The sequence below is a fragment of the Colletotrichum karsti genome (assembly GCF_011947395.1).
Source record: "Colletotrichum karsti strain CkLH20 chromosome Unknown Scaffold50, whole genome shotgun sequence".
NCBI classification, from domain to species: Eukaryota; Fungi; Ascomycota; class Sordariomycetes; order Glomerellales; family Glomerellaceae; genus Colletotrichum; species Colletotrichum karsti.
In genome coordinates this window covers 80,183-99,684 of record NW_024065950.1, presented here as the reverse complement: position 1 = coordinate 99,684, position 19,502 = coordinate 80,183, and the positions used below count along the sequence as shown (strand labels likewise).

Here is a 19,502-nt window from a genome sequence, read left to right as displayed (position 1 = left end):
GAATTGCCTCCTAGGCTACATGTATGCTTTTATAGCTCTTTTCCGCTCCGAAGGTGCTAAATATCTTGTGATTCATGATCCTGTGGAAACCGCGTCTTTGGTGCCCCAGACTTGGGTCGGTGGAGTAGGTAAAAGAGAACTTTCAACTGTCATGGGAGTAGTCGGCTTGATTCAGTCATCGTCTTTCATTTATGAGAATCTCCATCTGCTTTGAACTGAGTCTCAGGATATATATATCTCAGTCTCAACCTCAGCCTTAAACTGCTCAACCGCCCCAACTATATTCTTAGTAAAATTAGCACTCAGCATCCTGCTGAAAATAGCTAGAAACCCACCGCTGATGAATATAGCAACTTTTGCAAAGTCGTCACCACAGCATTTCTCGAGAAGGGGGGCAATATTACTATCTGTGATGTGACATAATCACACACACACACACACACTCTCTCTCTCTCTCTCTCTCTCTCTCTCTCTCTCTCTCTCTCTCTCTCTCTCTCTCTCTCTCTCTCTCTCTCTCTCTCTCTTTAACAGTGAGTATCTATTCCCTCTGACTGACTCAACGTAAGTCGAAGCGCGAACAGTCCTCCAAAGCTTCCTCCGTCTCCATCCTCCACGCCTGAAGACCCAGCGTCCAGAAGAGAGGCTCCTTCACTTTGCCTGGTATATTGGAGCCGTTCCACCATGACGGTGTGTCTTTGGCCAGTGACTGACTATAAGCCTCCAGATTGCGCTGTACGTACGCTTTCGCTACGTCAGGTTTCACCTCAAACGTACTCTTTGACTCCTTTTCGAGATTGACCAAAAACCGAACGACCCAGTCGACCTGCATCTCGAGAAAAGGGGGACCGTTTGCAAGACCAGACGGTGCTTGTGGGCCGTAAATACAGATTGCATTGGGAAGCCCAGGGGCGAACATGCCCAGATATGTTTGGATGCCGTTGGCCCAGCGGTCTTGCAGTTTGATGCCGTCTTTGTCGATAATGTTCATCTCATACAGGCTGCCTGTGACGGAGTCGTAGCCCGTGGCCATGATGACGATGTCAAGTTCGTGGTCGATGTCTCCCTCAAGCCCGCCTGTTGTGACGCCTGAAGGGGTGAAGCTCCGAATGGGATCCTGCTTGAGGTTTACGAGCTTGACGTTGGGCCGATCGATCATCTCGTAGTAGTCCATCTCGAGGTTGGGTCTCTTGGTCCCGATCCACTGGAATTGCTCTAGGGGCGCCATGATGTCTCGCTTCACCGGGTCCGTGATGCGGGCTCGCACAGTTTTAGCCCAATACTGGTACAGCTCGGCGTTGGCCTCTTTGATGTATGTGTGCTCGGGGAAATTGGAGGTCAGAATCGAATAGCTGCCCCTACGCCAGAGATCGGCATAGAACCGCTCGCGCTCCTCAAGCGTTGAATCGAAGTAACCGGCGCGAGGACCGTTGTATGCGTAGCCCGCCTCGTTCTTGTTCTTGGCGTGGTAGAAAAGAGTCTGATACATGTTCTTCTGCTCCTCGGCCTCAGCAACTGTGATAGGGCGTTGTGCCATCGGTAGGGCTGTGGGTGGATTGCGCAGAAATACGGTAATTTCGGCGTCCTCTTTGGCCAGTTCCTGGAGAATCTGCAACCCAGACGCGCCCTGACCTACGATTCCCACCTTCTTTTTTCTCAGGTCCAGCTCGGACGGCCAGCGGCAGGGATGCAGCACGGTGCCTTTGAAGTTGTCGAGGCCAGAAAAGCTGGGTATGTACGGTTTGTTGGTTGTACCAGTTGCAAAGATGGCATATTGGGCTGTCGCCTCGATCCCATTGTCGGTTTTGAGCACCCATCGAGTGGATGAATGATGGTAAGTGGCGTTGATCACACGAGTATTGAAAATGGCATCCTTATGCAAGTCCAGCTCCTTGGACATGTGAGCAAAGTATCGGCGGAGCTCAATGTGATCAGGGAAGCGCTCGGTGAAGTTGAAGGATCGAGCGGCCTCTGGTACGCTGAGCTGGTAAAGAGGCACCTCGGAGTCCACCCGCGCGCCGGGGTAAGAGTTGAAATGCCAAACTCCACCGAGATCGCTGCCGGCCTCGATCAGCTTGACTTGGTATCCGGCTTGACGCAGCGAGTGCAGCGCGTAACACCCTCCGAAGCCACCGCCGACGATGATGATATCGGCCGAGACGGTCTTGGGGCATTGAGTAGGGGACTCGTGTGCGGGAGCCATTCTGAGTGTTTCTTGAAAAGGAGATGTTTTTATTGATGCAAGCCTGCTAGCCTGGTAACGTGCGCGTCTGGAACAGTGATGATGGGAGATTGTGATAAGAGTCGAAACTGGTTGAGACTTGCGAAGACGTCGGTGCGATAGACCAGCTAACTTATACGTATCCCGTCAAGTGCCGACCAACGCCAAAAAAATACGTATATGCGGAGTAAGCTAGTGCATTTGTTTAGGAGATTCTTTTATCTAGGTAATCAAAACATTCCAAATGCCTGTTTTGGGGCAAATTTGGGCAGCATTCCTTTTAGCGCTGGTTGTCACTCGGTGGGATAGCTTCGAAGGGGTAAAAGGCGAAGGCATTTACGGGTCTTGTTAGACCGGCATCATGCAACGGAGAGTATTCGGGCCCGTTAATTTTCGATTCAGTTGAGGTGTCCGAGGAAGCCGTGGGTGTTCCAACCCTGGACACATTATCTCGGAGTCTTGGCCTGGACTGATGACGGGAGCATGCCAAGCGGAGGCTCCGTAAGCCCGGGACAGTGGGTCCCGTGTCCCGTGTCCCGTGTCCCGTGTCCCGGGCTCCCGGAGTCCGGTTATTCATACTGCGCAATGTAGTATCTATACTGCTACATACTTCTAAACTGCCGCCCAGCGTGTTTATAAGTATAAAATTACTCTATTTTACAACTACTTTTACCTAAGAAAAAAATACTAATTCAAAGTTTAAATAATACATTTACTGGTACTAAGAAGGCCTAAATAGGTAGTACATCAATTATTAGCCTCTTATGAAGATATATAAGAGTGGGTAGTAGTAAAGATACTATTCTACGCAGTATGAATGACCGGACTCAGCGGCCTAAGGCCCTCTTACCCCCGATGTTCGTCGGGTTCCGAAACTCCGCGCCCTGACAAGATGAATGGAGGCGACGTTGTGGTGCTCAGGATGAATAGTCCCAAACAACATGCGCAGGATGGTACATAAGACATGAAGACGCGAAACCAGAAATCGATATATCCCGAGCCAATTAGTATAAGACGGCTCACAAGCTGTGCAGATTTTCCAAGCAGTCCATTCATCTAGCCGCTGATCTCTGTTACTTACGTCTGAGGATCTGCAGTTTCTTAACAGTCGCCCTATCCTCCTCTTCTTTTCGTGTTCCTCTCCCTCTCCATCTCCTGATCTCTTAACGACGTACATGGCCATGGGTCTTTCTGTTGACGCGGAGTTTCTCTCAGCCCTTAAGCCCTTCCTAGAGGGCCAGGCGCAGGTAGAGAAGCCGCAGCTCCATGACGTCGCTGCCCGAAGGGCGCGCTACGATGCCATTGGTGGCCAAGTGCCCATAATCCCAGAGTCGGTTGTGTTCGAGACTCTGATGATTCGTCAAGAGGAAGGGCCTGGGCTACGCGTGTACCATCTGAAACCACAGAATATCAGCTCTTCTACCGCCGCCGCTGTTCACTTTCACGGTGGGGGCTTGATCTCCTGTACTCCTGACATCGCCACCGAGCGCCTCGCCTCTTACGTCCGAGATACTGGTGTTCAGATCTTCTCAGTCGACTATAGGCTCGCGCCAGAGCATCGCTACCCTGCTGCCCTCGACGACGGCTGGTTCACTCTTGCTTGGGTTCATGAGAACGCTCCGCAGCTTCTGGTCGACCGGACTCGCATCGCCGTCATGGGAGATAGCGCCGGCGGCGGGCTTGCCGCAGCCCTGAGTATTCGAGCGCGAGACGAGCAGCTTTCACCACCCATCGCGCGTCAAATTCTCTGCTCTCCGATGCTCGATGACCGCACCACAGGCGATGTTCCCGGCGACTTCAAGCTTTGGGATGCCGAAGACAACCTCACGGCATGGACGGCATACCTGGGCGAATCACCTGGTGGGAACGAAGTCCCAGCAACGGCTGCACCAGCTAGGGTGGCGGAGGTGGAGGGCCTTCCTCCCTTGTACTTGGATACGAGCCAGTTTGATCTCTTTGTAAAGGAAAACTTGGATTGGGTGCGCCGGTTTGTCGAGGCCGGTGTCGAGGTTGAGTGCCATGTCAGCCCAGGCCTCCCTCACGGCTTCGACAGCCTCTTGCCATCCCATCGGGTGACGCTAGAGTACGAAGAGCACAGGAAGAGAAACCTGAGGATGTTGTAAGGATGAGCTGTTTCAGTCAATAGTTCACGCCTCTGGAGAATAAAGTCACTTCTTGTGGAATGTCTACCATTGTTTGACAATCAACCAGTATTGAAACCATTTTAGCTAATACTGCCCTTCTTTGTGAAGTTCCACCCCGTTCTCTCTTGATTTTGTGATGCGATTTATGATTTGTCGAGAACCATGATACATCAATCTGAGTTCTTTATTGTGATTAGATATGCACTCATATATGGTCACTGTCTGACGATATATCGCAAAGGTACATGCTAGAGTTTATGTGCGTATAGAAAAGTCTGGTTAACATGTTCTCTAGGTTCAGACCCTTACCGTCCGTTACTTGCGCTCGCCGTCTGCTGCAGACGGCCACCTGCAAATTGGTGATCTCGTTCATAGCAATGAATCCACGCGTCACTGCTGGTCCCAAGGTAGGCCCTGCTCCAAGGTCTGTACGTCCCATGATGGTGGCTGCCGTATTCGCAACCGCAAACAATCCAGGGATCGGCTTCCTGTCCCGCTTCGCAACAGGCTAGAAGTGGAAGTGGAAGTCTTCGTCCTGGACGTATCGAGCGGCCGCGGCCTTCGTACTCGGTCTCAGAGAGGCACCACTGTAGTCCCGCGCGTGTTGCTTTGGTGCTTGGTTTGCTCCGTACGCCCGATTCCGAAAGTCCGTCCTTTTGACGTCCCGATACGTCCGCTCCCGAAACTCCGTGTTATGGTGGTGATTGAATTGGTTGATGTGAAGCTACCCGGCGGACGATGAGCCGCGCGAACCGCGGATCGCGGGCCGCAGTGTCAGTGCTGTTACCGTGTATAGTCTCATACTTGTTAGTAGGGTTCTTGCTACGTAATCAACCACGCCTTTGTTGAAGTCCATAGCAGTGTCTTGGAAGGTTCGATGAGCTGTGCTGCAAGCCAGTCGAACGATGGTATTAGGAGTGTAATATTGGGGGTAATTTTCCTCTGCCATTTTCATCAAGTACCAATTGTGAATAAACCACTCCGCCAACTGGGAAGCCTTTTCTTGTTCGCCCATTTGACCATCATCACTAGACTGTCCCAAGTGCTCATAGCTTATGGCAATGCCAGGTTGCGTTTGCGTAGCTGAAGAGGCTGAAGAGCCGTCATGATGATTGGTGAAGCCACCTTCAGGGCATCGGCGTGTGAGCACCATCTTCAGATGTCACTTCAGTCTCAAACTCAGGCTGCGTCTCACCCTCGACCTCATCCTCGACTTCATCCTCAGCTTCTGACTGCTCAACCTGTTCAACCACATCCTTAGCAGGAACAGCATTCGGCATCCTGCTAAACACAGCCACGAACCCACCGCCCACAACCATACTACCGACCTTGGGCCGGCACACAACCCCCTTCGTCCCAGCCTTGGCCGCCTTGCGAATATCAACAACCTTGACATCCCAATGCCGCCCGCCAAGCCCGTCCCTGAACCCGACATCCCCAAGCGACGTCGAAGTCTGCAGCTCCACAACACGGTCCAGCGTCACCGGCTGCCCGCTCTCCTTCGCCCAGACCACGAACTCGAGAACCTGCGTGATGGAGGGGTAAAACACGACCAGCTTCCCGCCCGGCAGCAGCGCGTCCACAACCACGTCCGCGTGATCCTGCGAAGCCGGCAGGTCCAAGATCGCGTGCGCGAGGAACGACCTCCCTTCACTCTCCGCCAGCCGCGAGGAGAGGTACGACCGGATCGTGCTGACGTGGAAGTCGACGTCGAGGAGGTACCGTCCCCTGCGGAAGTTCCGGACCAGGCCGTGGGCCATGCGCGACGAGGTCGGGTTGACGTCGAGGGTGTGGATCACGGCGCGGCGGGATTCCGTATGTACCTTATGCTGCGATTCGATTGTCGAATCCGTGAGCTCGAGGGCGTGCGGCGCGTCGGCGTATTCCAGCCCGTCCGCGTCCGTCACGACCTTGCGCGGGAGGGTGTTCTTCTCGTAGGGCGCCGTGGAGAGCCATTCGCGGATGTTCGGGGGCACGGGCGGGTTTGCGCCGTGGATTGCGCGCGCGAGGTGCAGCGTCAGGGCGCCCATGCCTGTGCCTGCCTCGAAGATCTCGAACGGCCGGGGTTTGAGGCTGGCGTCGTCGTACTCCTCCTCCTCGCCGGGGACGGGGAGGTTGATGTCGAGGAAGGAGATGATCGTGTGTGCGTCCTGGGGATAGATCTATTTCTTGCATCGTTCAGCGCCCGTGTGTCTCCTCGGAAGATGGGTTGAGGGTGTCCGTACCGGTGTTGCTACGCGGGCTGAGTTTGTGACGTATTGCGCCAGGGTGACCTCCTGGAGCTTGACATCGCGGCCGTCGGTGTCGGTGATGGAGTCGGTGAAGGTCTTGCCGATGATGTCCGAGCCGTTGACTTTTGCGCCGTAGTTGAGCTTGATCGGGGTGTCGTGGCGGAGGGGGGGCGAGAGGTGGAACTTCGCTTCGCGCGTTCCTCTCTGGCGCAGGACGATTACATCGTGCTCTGGTCTGGGGTTAGCGATTTTGGAAAGGATAATATAAAACAGAAGACTAGCTGACCTTTGATGACCCGGCTGGTGCTTTTGAAGCGGCACAGCGGTCGATTGATGTGTTTTGCGAGGCCCAATGGCCAGAGTCTGGGTGGCATTGTAAATTTTGTCTCTTGATTTTGCGATTTCAAGACATGCGCAGGATTTCCGCGGTAGATGCGGAATATTGCATTCAATTCAATAACCCTTTTAATTGCATGGCTCATGCATGTAAACAGAAAATCCAACCACTAATGTCTACATATCCAGTGCACTGTTGACTTCCACTCCGGTTCTGTCTACGTTCATGTTCCTTCCACAGCCTTTACATCGCCAGCTATAGGTCCTCTCATGCTCTCTTGTTGGCTTCCTTGTCTTTCTTTTCTCTTCAGAACCAGGAATACTGCGCTCTCCCAGACGTCATTCTCATCTCTCTGTAGAAGAAGCATTTGCAACCCAGACAATTGCTGTAACGATGGTGGAATTTCTTGCTCTTCCATCCTCGACACATTTTGCCCAAGATCACGTCCAGAGAATAATTAGTCTGTCTCCACTGCTCTCGGGCCTCCTTTTCTGCCTCCCACTGCATCCGTTCGAGAAGATTTTGCTTTCGCCTAACTCTCCGATCGGCGCGCTTGACAATCTTGCACTTGTGGGCTGCCATGAGTTCCAGCTTTCGTCCGTGCCAGCGCTTGACTTCGGTCTGGCGGCTGTTGGAGTAAGCACCGATGGCGGCGATCGGGTCAAGCATCGTGTAGACAGCGTCGATGGTTTGATCCTCCGTTGGCTGGATCGGCTGAAGAATCTCCGGGTCACCGGCGGTGGGGCTAGACTCTCCGAAGGACTCGCCCCCGAAGATGGATGTAGGGTTGCGAGCGGACGCGTCTTGAGTGGCAGCCTCGGTTTCCTTTGTGGGAATGCATGCGAACTGATGAGTGTCGTCAACGGAGGTAGGAATACATCCAGAATGATGAGTAACGTCGGCGAAGATAGAGTCGACGGGTGAAAAAGAGGCGGCAACAGATGCCTGAGCCTCGGCGACAGAAGCCGCAAAGCGGAGAGCCGGAGCCGGCTGACTGCTTGAAATGGCACCCTGCCACATCGAGGTTCCGTCCGTATCCGTGCATTCGGGGCTGGCTCCGTTCGCCGTGAGAACATGGGCGGCGCCGAACTGGCCGTGGCAGATGGCGAGATGCAGAGGCGTCTGCGCAATGTTGTGGGCACCTTCCTCATCGTGGCCCTGGCAGGGACAAAGGTTGACAGACCAGATGTTGATGCTCACGCCGTGACTGATCAACCAGCTGATGACCTCAGCCTGGCCGTGGACGGCGGCGATACTGATTGCGTTCATCTCTCGCACATTGGGGTTTTTAAATAACTCGCCGGTGTAGACCTTCTCCATGCCGTGCTGGGTCGAGGTTAAGAAGTCCCCGTTCGAGGTGGCCTCATCATCGTCATCGTCGGAGGAGTCGGAGTCTGTCTTCTGTCCCATTTCGCGCAGCTTCTTCGCTTTCTCCGAGCCAAGCCTGCTCTTCTCCTTCAAGGCGTGTTTCGCTTTCTTCAACAGCTCCTTCGAGTTGCTGATCGAGACTCGCAGATCTTGGCCGTTCTTGCGAAGGATCTCGAGATTACCCATCTGGCCGATCCGGGCGCAGTGGAAAAAGGCATTGTGCTTCTTCTTGCGGGCTGCTGCTTGGTAGAGAATCGGGTTGGCGATTGCCTTGAGGCGATGGTTCATCTTGGCCAACGAGGCAAGACCGCGGAGTTCCCAGAGCTCCTCGGCGATGTGGAGCAGCAGCTCGCTAGGCAAATCCTCGAGGGTAGCCATTGTCATTGCCGCTGTTGTTGTCGGTGTCGTTGATGTATTCAGCTCGTGCTATTTGATGTGGTGGTATTGATGCTGGAATCTGCAATGTCGACGACGTTTTGTTTTTTTCAGCTCGTGTTGTGATGGATGCTCTCTCGAAGATAGAATGTGTGCGGGTGAAAATTCGAGGTTGATTGTGAGTGGTAGCAAAGTGAGGTGAAGTTGGTTGCAACAAAAAGCGTCGGGTGGAGGAAGGGACGGTCGACCTGGTCTTGCCAGGGCAGGCACGCCGCAGCTAACAGGTCCCAAACCCAAGACTTCTGCTCCCAAACATCATGAATTGAAAGCAAGAACCACTGATTTATCGAATTATTCCTCAATGTCTATCTGATCTCCTGTCTGCAGAAGTATCGTAAGTACCCATTCCCCTTTCGCACCATCCTCTCCTCTCTTGTTCCTCGACCTGATGCATGCAAAATTGGCCCTCGGCAGCTCGATGCTGTACCCAAACCCATCCAAACTCCTAATGAAGCCGCGCTCGTTCATACCTGAGATCCCTCCTGATGAAACACTTGACATCCAAAGCAGCCTACGCCTCGGCATCCCTTGGTTCCCCAGGCCTGACAGGCTCTTCCAATCCACTCCCTGGCTGTTGAAACTGCACTTTGCATTCTTGCCTGCTCGCTGAATCTCTTGCCCATTCTCGTGTGATACGCATCCAGCGCCAAGATAGGATCGATCAAGGCCTCTGCTGTATCAGCAGCAGACTCTTCAGCATCTAGCATTTGACGTTGACGACGAGTTGAGCTGGCGAAGGTGAGTGCTGGGGTGGCATAGTCGTCGTGAAGGGCTTGTTCCCAGATGGAACAACCATCTTCCAACCAGTAGGACCTGTCGACGTGGGCTCCGTTGTTGGCCAAAAGTTGCGCCACATTGTACTGCTTGAAAGCCAAAGCCAGGGTCATTGCCGTGAAGGGAGACATTGCGGCCATGGGAACCCACAACCAGTGCAGTCCGTTGCTAACAGGCCACTCTATAATGCCGATAGATGTCTTTGACATGGATGCCCCCTGTTGAATGAGCCACTCGACAACCTTGGTGTGGCCTTTCAGCGCGGCGTGATGGATCGGGGCTGACTTCTTTCCGTGAAACTTGTTGACGGCTCTGTCCTCGCCATAGATGCGCTTGAATATATGGTAGTCTCGACCGTCTCGACCGTCTCTTGGGTTAAGTCGGATGTGAATTCTGCAGGCGTTAAGGTCCTTTGACCCCAGTCCATGTTGCTTGAGCAGCTGTAACACCCTCAGGTAGCCCTTTGAAGCTGCCCACACAGGCAGTCTGTGATCTCCCTTCTTTGTTCCATTGCGAATCTCCATCTGATACAGCAGGGGCGTTGTGACGACATTGAGGAAATAGTTCGTTCTGGCGAGGGCCGCGAGATCAGCGATGTTATCAACCTCTCGGCTGATGTAGATGAGAATCTCATTGGGAAAGACAGCCATTGTGACTAGTTACTGTTAGTACTTGAGGGTATTTGCTTGAGAGATTTGCATGATTACCTTCTGATTGCTGTCTCTTCTTGTGCTTTCCCTTTCTTCTTTGTTGCTTTTGCCCTCTTGATTTTCTTTGCTACTGTTGTAGTCTTGACCTTTTGTTGGTTGATCTTTTTTCCCTCCTGGCGAATGAAGGATTTGGGTTTCGCTTTTGAGGTAGGCGAAGCAGAAATGTGTTAGCATGTATCAAGCCGGGCTGTTGGTGGGTTGAGAGAAACCTTGGTTGGTATTTGGTGATGAAGAAGGTGAACCAAGAAAAGGTGTGAGGGTTGGAAGTTGGTGGGTTGAGCGAGCGAGCGGGCGAGCGAGAAGTTTTCCCCCCCCCCCCAAAAAATGAAGAAAAGGGCAAGAGCGTCTCGCTCAGAACGACAAGACCGGGCAGAGTTTTTCAGCCGGGCCCGGAGTACTTTAGAAATCGAAGTTGACCTTTTTTGGCAGAGGCAGACTCGAATAGATGGCATGCGAGGCATCCACTACCACGGCACTGCTTCCGACCCCATCTCTGGCAGAGCTTGCCCATGCTTCCGCAGGTCGCATTTGCAACATTCACCACGTCCTCGCCCTTCCAGCTGAAAAGCCTTTCCAACCAATCGTTGGTGTTTCGTTGGTATTCTCTACATACCTCGCCCTCGGGGGTATCGTCGAAGGGGGTGCGGGTCGGGATGGTGTCCCGTCTTTGGGATCTGTAAGCATCTACGATTTCCACCGGATCCAGAAGAATACCAACGGCGTCTATCAACCGCTCTTCCTCGGTAATAGCGATCGCCTCGCCGTTCAAAATCACCGATATATAGTCCGCGACGACACAAGCGGGAAATCCCAGCGCGGCGGAGACGTCATCCGCCTCGAGAGCCTTCTGCCAGACCGTAGCACCATCCAAAGACCACAACACCTCCCAATACGCCTCCGAACACGAGCTCCATCTGCTGAGCAGCACATGCGCCACGTCGTACTTCTCGTGAAGCAGGGCCGTCTTCAGCGGACACAGGACGAGGTGTTTGTTCGTGTCGGCGCCGCGCCGGAGAAGCCACGCCGCGGCCCTCGTCTGTCCGTGCCGCGCGGCGTCGTCCAGCGCCGAGCGATACGCGGCCCGGCGGGGGTGGCCCGACTTGTGCGGACCGCGTACGATGACGTGGATGTTTTGTCCGTTTCGCGCGAGCAGGTCGAGGGTGCCGATCTGGCCGGTGGCGGAGGCCCAGAGGAGGGTTTTGTTGGAATTGTGGTTGATTGTCTGTTTGTAGAGCGGCCGGGTGGTTATTGCGTTGAGGCGGCGGTTCATCTTGGCCAGGGAGGCCAGGCCGCGGACGTCTTGTATCATTGAGCTGATGATCACTAGAAGCTCGTCTGGTAGATGTTCTAGTTTCGCCATCTTTACGGCTTGAGCGTGGGTGGTGACGAGGGGTGAGTTTGGAATGCAGGGTGTATGTGTGTCAAAAGGAGATCTTAAGCATACATTCAGGATACGCGCCAAACAATAACAAACAACGAGGGGGGGAACGACATGATGATGGGGGAGATCCACATATCTCCGATGCAAAACACGATGACCACCCGTCGTCGAGGTGGTGAATGTTCAAGACCTGGACGTCCACAGCTTCAGATCAAAGTTCCAGGCATCTACGGCACGCGTATTTCTAGACGGAACTATGAATCATGCATCACACGCACCCTGATGGACAGCGAGACGGAGGATCAAGTCCGTAAAGCACAGGCGAGAAAGCCGAGAAAGTGGTTCTTCTTCTTCATGTGAGGCTCTCACTGCCAAACTTCGGCAGATAGACCACAGTAGAAGAAGTCAAAATTGTCCCTTTGAAGTGAGGATAAGACAGTGATTAACTAAGTCGACGGTGTACATATCAGCATCAATATCAATAACACACAACACATATCGGAATAATTTCGATTTCGCTACCAAAGATCGGATGGTGTGTTGTGGGGTATCTCAATGCCATCAATGCAACGCTAAAGGACAGTCCAGACATTCATCCCAGACGCATTTTCTTCATCATATCGTTTTCCATCTTCCGTCGTATGGCCTCGCAAGCCCCGCCCGCGCTTTTTCTTCAATTTCTTTTGCTTCCATCTCTTAACCCAATATTCCAAAAAGAAGAAGAAGCGGCAACGGCCCAGCCATCACATTATATCCCAAATCCAGTTTCCGTTTTCCCAAAGAATAAGTGTGGTGATGTCCGGGTTCAAAAGTCCAGCGCTGCTTTCCTTCTCCACCTTTCAAATAGATCCTAATCGCAGATAAGGCAAGAAAAATAAACAAGAGATAAAGAAAGAGGGATATTAAACAGACATTTCGTGCTGCCTTGTGGTACTTTTGGTGTGAATATAGAGAGAGGTAGAGAGAGGTGGGGAGATGTTCCGTGCCTCGGCGCAGCCAGGCCGGCAAATACAGGGGGTTTGAAGCCCGATACTATGAATTACAACTGTCGCCAGTGTGGTTGTTGTAAAAAGATTTCAAGGAAATTTGGATAGTATGGGAAAACAGTCGACACCGCGGTCCGAGGATACCCAGTCAAGGGGTCGGAGTGGTGGGCCAACGCAAACGCCGTCCTGTGTTTACCGGCTGCTTTGCTTCGTATGTAGGTAGGGGGTAGTGGGTGGTGAAAACAGATATGGACCGGTGTCCGTAGATGGGCTCGCGCCCTCTTGAATCTTTTTTGATGCGAAATGTTCTTTCCTCTTGTTCCGAAAACCTGATGATGATGCCATCCGACGAAGAAAATCAGGGAGGGAGTGGTACGTGAAGAGAAAAAAGAGATCCCACGAAAACAGTAGTCGCAAAAGGAAAACCTCTTCAGATACTCGCGGTACGGGACCTCTCGGGTACACGCGCGTAGCAGACCATGAGCTTGAAGCTGGTCCGCCACTCCTCGCACTCGGCGAGCAGCGCGCGGTCGCCCCAGATGCTGCGGCTGGCGGCGGTGCCCGCGGCGCTCTCGTAGCAGCGGGTGTACCACCAGCGGCCGACCTTGGCGACCATCTTGGTGATGTTCTCGTCGGCCGAGTCGCCGTCGTCGTTCATCATCTCCGCGAGGCTGCGGACCTCCTTGGCCTTGCGCGTGACGGCGGGCGGCTTGGAGCTGGAGCTGGTGGTGGTCGTGCTGCTCGAGACGACGCTCGCGACGGGGACGCCGACGCGGCACGTCTTGACGTCGGTGAAGCCTTTGCGGCCGAGGAGGCGGAGGATGAGGTCGGAGCTGGAGCCGATGGAGACGTCGGGGTTGCGCTCGTGGACGCGTTCCTTGAGGCGGCGGACGGTGCGGCGGCCGCGGTTGCCCATGTTGTTGAGGTCGACGTCGAGGATGGAGAGCTCGATGTAGCCGCCGGGCTTGAGGACGCGGCGGGCCTCGGAGACGATGTTGCGGTAGTGGGACTCGGGGGCGGCGGAGGGGAAGCGGAAGACCACCGTGGTGAAGGTCTCGGGGCCGAAGGGGAACCTGTCGGTGTGGGAGAGGTACTGGATCTGGTGGTGGTTTGGGGGGCTGAGGGGGAAGCTGGAGGCATTCTTGTGTTCGTCTGGGAGGGGGGCCCGTGGGGAGAGGTTGAAAAAGGTCGCGGCCGGGTAGGTCTCTGCCGCGTAGAAGGACCAGTCGTCGTTTCCGAGGCCGTCGACGACGAGGATCGAGTGCCGCTTGAGGGAGCCGACGACGTCGACGAGTTGGTCGCGCGCCGGGGAGAAGAGGACGTGGCCGAAGGAGAGCCATTTGGAGACCGTCATCGAACCGACTCGCAGGTTTACCTGGGATAGCGGTGATTCGTCCTCGGAGGATTTGCAGCTGGATACGGACTGGCGCGACCTGCGGGAGGAGTGGCTGCTCCGCTGGGAGGTAATGGTGGCTTTGCGGGCCAGCTCGGTGGACTCGCGGTCGATTGCGCTAGCGGGGATCTCGGCGACGGGGATGAGGGTGAAGGAGTTGTCTTCGGGCTTGAGTGCGAAGGCGGCCTTGAGTCGCTCGGTCATGTCGGCGCTGTAGATGCTGGAAGAAGCTGCCGTGTTGGTTTCCGGTTTCTCGATGGCCTTGGGGGGGATGATGGTTGGTGATTCCAGGGGCTTTAGAGACCGCTTGGAGAGTCTGCCGTCCTGTCCTTCGAGGTGGAAGGGGATGCCTTTCGAGGATGTTGCCGAGGGCGGGACCTCGCCGATGAGGTCGTTGTATTCGTCCCAGATCTCGTCCTCCACGAGAGGCGCGTCTGGGTCGGGAACGTAGGCGAGCGCGTCCGCGAGAGTGTACATGCCGCCGCTGGAGGAGGTGCTCGTGGTGCACTCGGAATTTTTTCGGGGAGAGAAGGCCAGGAACTCACGACCGATCTGGACCATCTCGGGCGTCTTGGCCGCGACCAGGGATGAGCGGGGATCCGAGTTGGTGTCGCCGCTGGTTGCGGCGGACTCGCCACGGGAGAGCTCAGGGGTAGACAGCTCGGGAGGGCTGGGGCCGGAAGCAACAAAATCGGGGTTGAATCCCGCAGCCTGCGGTTGCAGACTCAAGCTGATTCTGTTGAAGGGCCGGGAGAAACTCCTCGACGAAGTGTGCTCAGGTCGCGAAGTGACCACCTTGGGGATACGACCGACCTGCGGCAGACGACTTGGGCGTGCCTCAGCAGGCTTGGCTGCGCTGGACTGCGATTGTGTCTTCATGGAACGAATTGCTGGGATCGAAGTGCTCTTGGCGGAGGCAGAGTTCCTGCGTGCTTGCGATGACTTGGTCGGCTGTGTGAGTCTCGACAAAGATTCCCTCCTCTGGTCCTGGCTTGCTGTGGATGACCGCCTCTCTTTGATGGGCGGCGGAGCAGGGAAATCAGTCTCCTTAATTGGTGGTGGTGAGGGAAGGTCAAAAACCTGGGCCTCTCGTAGAATCTCCTCAACATCCGGGGGTCCAGAATCCTCTTGCTCAGAGCCGTCCATCATCGTGTAGAAGGCTGCTGGCTTGTGCTGAACAACCTTGACGGTGGCAGTGACAGGGACAGCCTCAGGTTCTTTCTTCTTGTCTGGTTGGCTATGAGTGCGACTGAACCAATTCCACTTCTTTGGCGATCGGGTCCGTTTGGTCAACTTCTTGGGAGGCGTCGCTGTGGCTGCGGCAATACGTCCTCGAATGACCTCTCTGTGCTTCTCAAACTGGGAATCATCCGACAGAATGGTTGTGTCATGGCTGTCGATCGATGGCGCCGAGATGCCAGATGTGTTGATAGGCTGGGGAAGCTTGAGAGGGCTCTGGTCAGGGGATGTCTTCAACCGCTGAATAGACCTCCTGAATGCCAGCGTTGGCTTCATCGTGACGGCCTCGGAATCGCTGCTATCAGAGGGACGGCGACGACTGAGCGACGGTTGACGTCCGCGGGGGATGGCCGAAGGTGCCAGTCCAAACCGTCCGTTGCTGGAAGTAGTTGACGTCTCGGATGCATAGCCGAGGCTCTGATTGCTCTCTGAGCGAGGCAAGTCCACACTGTGGTTCCGGTTCTCGATAACACCACCGCCAGAGATGATGACCGGGTTCATACGCTCCAACAGGAATGTGTCAGTCGGCTGAGAACTGCTGAGACTGTCTTGTGAAGATGTGGGTCCCGCGTTAGTGCGTGCCAAGTTGGTGGACGAGCTGCCACTTCTCCTTCGAATCGCTCCAAGACGACCATAGCCTTCGTGCCCGGTGCCAGCGGCAGGTCCCTTGCGGGAAGGCTTGTCTTTCTTGTCGACCTGGGTGACCTCGGGAGCCGTCTTGCGGCGGCCGAAGAACGGGAAGCGGCTGAATGCTGACGTTCCGGGACTCGGTGTCCGAGTGGGCCGTTCGTTCTTCTTGTTGTCCGATGTAGCCGGTCGAGGTGCCGGAGTAGCTTCTCTACCCGATGGCACGCGGGGTTGTTGCGGCTCAGGGTATGACAGGGGAGTGACAGATCTGGAGGGAATCTGTACCTCAAGTCGCCTGTCATTAGACAAAGATGTGGACGACAGGTTACTGTGGATGATAGGCAGGGGCCCGAACAATTGTGACTGCAGGTCCGGAGTGTTCTCTCTACTCGGCCTGGCAGGCGGCGTCTGGCGAGGAGAGGCACTTGGCATCAATCGTGGAGGAGACTGAACCGGCGACGGCGGTGCCATGACAGGCATGGCCGGCTCTCTAGCGACCTTTGATGGCGACTCCTCATTTCCGGGGCTGTTGAACTTCTGCGACGACTTGCGCGGCGGCGGACTCGGCGGCAGGGGCGACAACCTCTTCTTCTTCAGTGAACCCTTCCTTTCTACTTCCCGTACGGTAGAGTTCGACGACGACGATGTAAGAGACTCCCGAACCGCGGCGAGGCCTTGAGGGTCGGCGCTAAATGCGTCAATCTCATTCGTGCTTCCGGCCCTTCTCCGGGTCACCGGTGGTCGGGTTACGGCCGGACTCAGTTGTCTCGTCCTGGGCGCAGGGGTTCGCATCGGAGCCGCTAGTCCTGGTGACTGTGACGACATGGACGTGGGAGTGGTGTCTCGGCTGTAGGGGCCGGGACCGGGCGACTCGGAGAATCTCGTCGAAGGGCTTCCGCTGAAGCCGCTCATCTGGCTGCTGGTCCCGGAGAACACAGGCGTCGGGGGAGGAAGGTCGTGCGTCGCCAGCCTGTGTAGGAAGTCGACGCTGGAAGCCTCGGAGGAGATCGAGGGCCGCCCCGTGATTTCTCTGTAGCGATCTAGCTCGGGATAGATTGTGACTGCCTGGACCTGGTTCTTGGGTAGATCGACGACATGGGCAATTCGAATTTCCGTGGGGCTCTCGGTGATGCCCCGGTCGAGTTGCATTCCTGGGTCGAGCGAAGACCGCGAGCGAGGCGCAGAGGAGGACGAGCTCGTCCTGGTAGAATCGGTAGAGCCGTGGCTCAGACTCGGCGTTTTCCGGGCAACTGATGACTTCTTTCTTCGCAAGACGTTACGAGGCTTGGGGGTCGTTGTATGGGACTGTCCGGACGTCGATGAGCCCGACAACGTCGGAACATGGCTGGGCCTTTCTGAAGCCGTGCTGTTTGAACTCCACGACTGCGTCTGATGGGTTAAAGGTGGTCGATTGGAAGGTACCGGGATCGAAGGACGTCTCGTCGAAGCCTGGGGCTCTCTCGTGGGTTTGGTCTGGGGTTGGTATGGCTGTTGGATCGGGATTCGAATGTTCTCTCCTTCTCTGCGCACTCTTCTGCCGTCGTCCCTGGCCTCCATTGTTCTTCTCGCTCGTATCTGTTCATCTGGTCGACTCGGCAAGCCTGTACCCATGCGAAGGGTTGCCATGATGTCCTGGTATGTGCTCGGGGCCTGTCCACCATAGCCCGAATGCTCTCAATATCTCATGTTCAGTGCAGGTAGGTGAAGGCCTGCCCAGATGTTAGCAACGGGCGGCAAAAAGTGGTGACGGGAACAACCTAGCAGAACCCAGCTAACACCAAGAATTAGGTGCTGACCAGACTAGGTGAGGCGGATCAGACACGGGATCACAGGAAGCAGAGAAATAAATCCCTGGGTCTCAGCAAGGCTGACTAAGAGGCAACAGTAGATGATGCGTGTGGCAGTCCCAGTAGTGCTGGGATGCGGTGCCGAGCACAGGCAAAGGAAGAGAGACGGCGTTATATGAAAAGACAGATCAGAGGAGCACAGCAGATGAGGAAACACAATCTCCTGGGACAGGAGAAAAAGATGAGAAGAAAGAATTGTCAACAGGGAATGCTGGACGCGGAAGAGGGGAGCGGATTCCGAGCTGAGATGGTGAGGTGTGATGGTGGGGTGGTGGGAGGTTGCGCGGCTGTCGAGGGAAAGCCGATTCGGCTGGGAGGGTCGTGGTGGTGGTGGAGGGGTTCAGAGGGGTCTCGAAGATGGTGGGGAGAAGCCGCGTCTAGACACGAGCTTTGGCGCCGTCGGGGTTATGAGCCAGCCTCTGTGATGACGAGGAGAGCTGATGAAGTTATTCTTTGGCGTCTGGGGAAGAAGAGGCCGTTGTGTTTAGCTTTGGAAGATGGGGATGGAGGAGAGATAAGTGGGAGCCGGGATGACTAGGTCTAGGTAGTGGCAAAAGAGGGCAGCTCAAGGAAAAGTGAAGTCAGGTATCATATGGTAGTTGATAGAGGATACATGGAGAAAGAAAAAGGAAAGACACAGTGACAACGGCCAAGTCGGGTAAAGAAGGCAACATTGGATTGTATATACTGCGCAGGTTAATAGCAAGTAAGGCATCTCGTCTTGTCCCGCGCTCTTTTTGCCTGGAGCCGGCTTCCTGGAAAGCAGACGGCGTGAATGGGCGACGACGTCGGCGAGATGGCAGGGGTATGACTAGCAGCACGATTGCCAAAAAGGATACAAACATACGTAACGAGTACATGCAACATGCATTGTAATTCTGTGTCTTGGAGGTGTATCTGGGTCGCATGCGCATCTGCTGCATCTACAGATGGATTCGATTGCTATTCTTTGCGCGTGGCGTCTGAGCCCTTGCCTCTAGGGTCTTCTAACCTCTAGCCTGCAGCGGTCAAGAAACGGGAATCATGGGCCCAAGTCAGGTGAGCAGCTGGAAACGCCGAGGGCGGCGCTCTGGGATTGGGCATGGGGGCCAGGGAACGCACGCAGGAGGGAGCAGATCAGACAGCGGTATGCGCCAGTCACGATGTTGAGTCATCCTGTTAATAGAAGAGCAGACAGGGACAGACAGGGACTCGATGCGAACTGGTAGCGTCTCTGGGTCTTCTGGGTCCTCTGCAGACGCACAGGAGAAGCAAGACACAGCTACGGGTGACGAAGGAGGGGCAGAGAGAGACATGGACTGGGACTGGGGGCATGGAGCCAAGGCCAAGCGGAGGAAGAGACGCTGAGAGAGGCACAGAAGTCGATGAGAGGATGGTTTGTACAGGGTACGGAGAGTGGTAGGGAGGGGACTCGACGAGGAGACCCAACGGGCTGGCGGCAATCTCTGTGAGGCGTGCAACTGCTTAGCTGCGACGCGCTGCGGGATGGGAATGGGATGGCACTCGCCCTGGACTATGCATACACGGTCGTCCTATGGGAGGACCGAGAGGCAATGAGAAGGCAACTCGACGACGCAATTGGGCCGCATCCCCTTGTCTGGACCTTGTCCGGATTCGGGGTCGTCTGCATCTTCTGGGATGCTGGGATTCTGGGGGTACGAGCAGGGGAACAGACTTTGAATTCGATGTTTTGGGAGAGAGAGGGAGTATCGAGAAGAGACAACAGACAACAGACAGAGACTAAAAAACGGATTAGAGAATATCATCGTAGTCCCTGACGTGAACGTGGCTGTGCTTACCGCCAGTCTGTTC

The 19,502-nt window shown here is 55.1% G+C and overlaps 4 protein-coding genes across 4 annotated transcripts; 1 reads left to right on the top strand and 3 right to left on the bottom strand.

The window, feature by feature from the left end:
• Nucleotides 1–556: 556 nt before the first annotated feature.
• Nucleotides 557–2,200, bottom strand: CkaCkLH20_11681 (uncharacterized protein; the record flags this gene model as incomplete). The annotated part of the gene is made up of 1 exon (XM_038894395.1): nucleotides 557–2,200. One exon carries the CDS (start codon nucleotides 2,198–2,200, stop codon nucleotides 557–559), a length of 1,644 nt encoding a protein of 547 aa, XP_038740243.1.
• Nucleotides 2,201–3,393: 1,193 nt separating this feature from the next.
• Nucleotides 3,394–4,341, top strand: CkaCkLH20_11680 (uncharacterized protein; the record flags this gene model as incomplete). Its single annotated transcript, XM_038894394.1, has 1 exon — nucleotides 3,394–4,341. The coding sequence occupies one exon, from the start codon at nucleotides 3,394–3,396 to the stop codon at nucleotides 4,339–4,341; it is 948 nt and encodes a 315-aa protein (XP_038740242.1).
• A 1,148-nt stretch (nucleotides 4,342–5,489) lies between these two features.
• On the bottom strand, nucleotides 5,490–11,526 carry CkaCkLH20_11679 (uncharacterized protein; the record flags this gene model as incomplete). Its single annotated transcript, XM_038894393.1, has 6 exons — nucleotides 5,490–6,524; nucleotides 6,588–6,823; nucleotides 7,323–8,724; nucleotides 9,249–10,162; nucleotides 10,215–10,245; nucleotides 10,831–11,526. The coding sequence occupies 6 exons, from the start codon at nucleotides 11,524–11,526 to the stop codon at nucleotides 5,490–5,492; spliced, it is 4,314 nt and encodes a 1,437-aa protein (XP_038740241.1).
• A 1,488-nt stretch (nucleotides 11,527–13,014) lies between these two features.
• On the bottom strand, nucleotides 13,015–16,992 carry CkaCkLH20_11678 (uncharacterized protein; the record flags this gene model as incomplete). Its single annotated transcript, XM_038894392.1, has 1 exon — nucleotides 13,015–16,992. The coding sequence occupies one exon, from the start codon at nucleotides 16,990–16,992 to the stop codon at nucleotides 13,015–13,017; it is 3,978 nt and encodes a 1,325-aa protein (XP_038740240.1).
• Nucleotides 16,993–19,502: the final 2,510 nt, after the last annotated feature.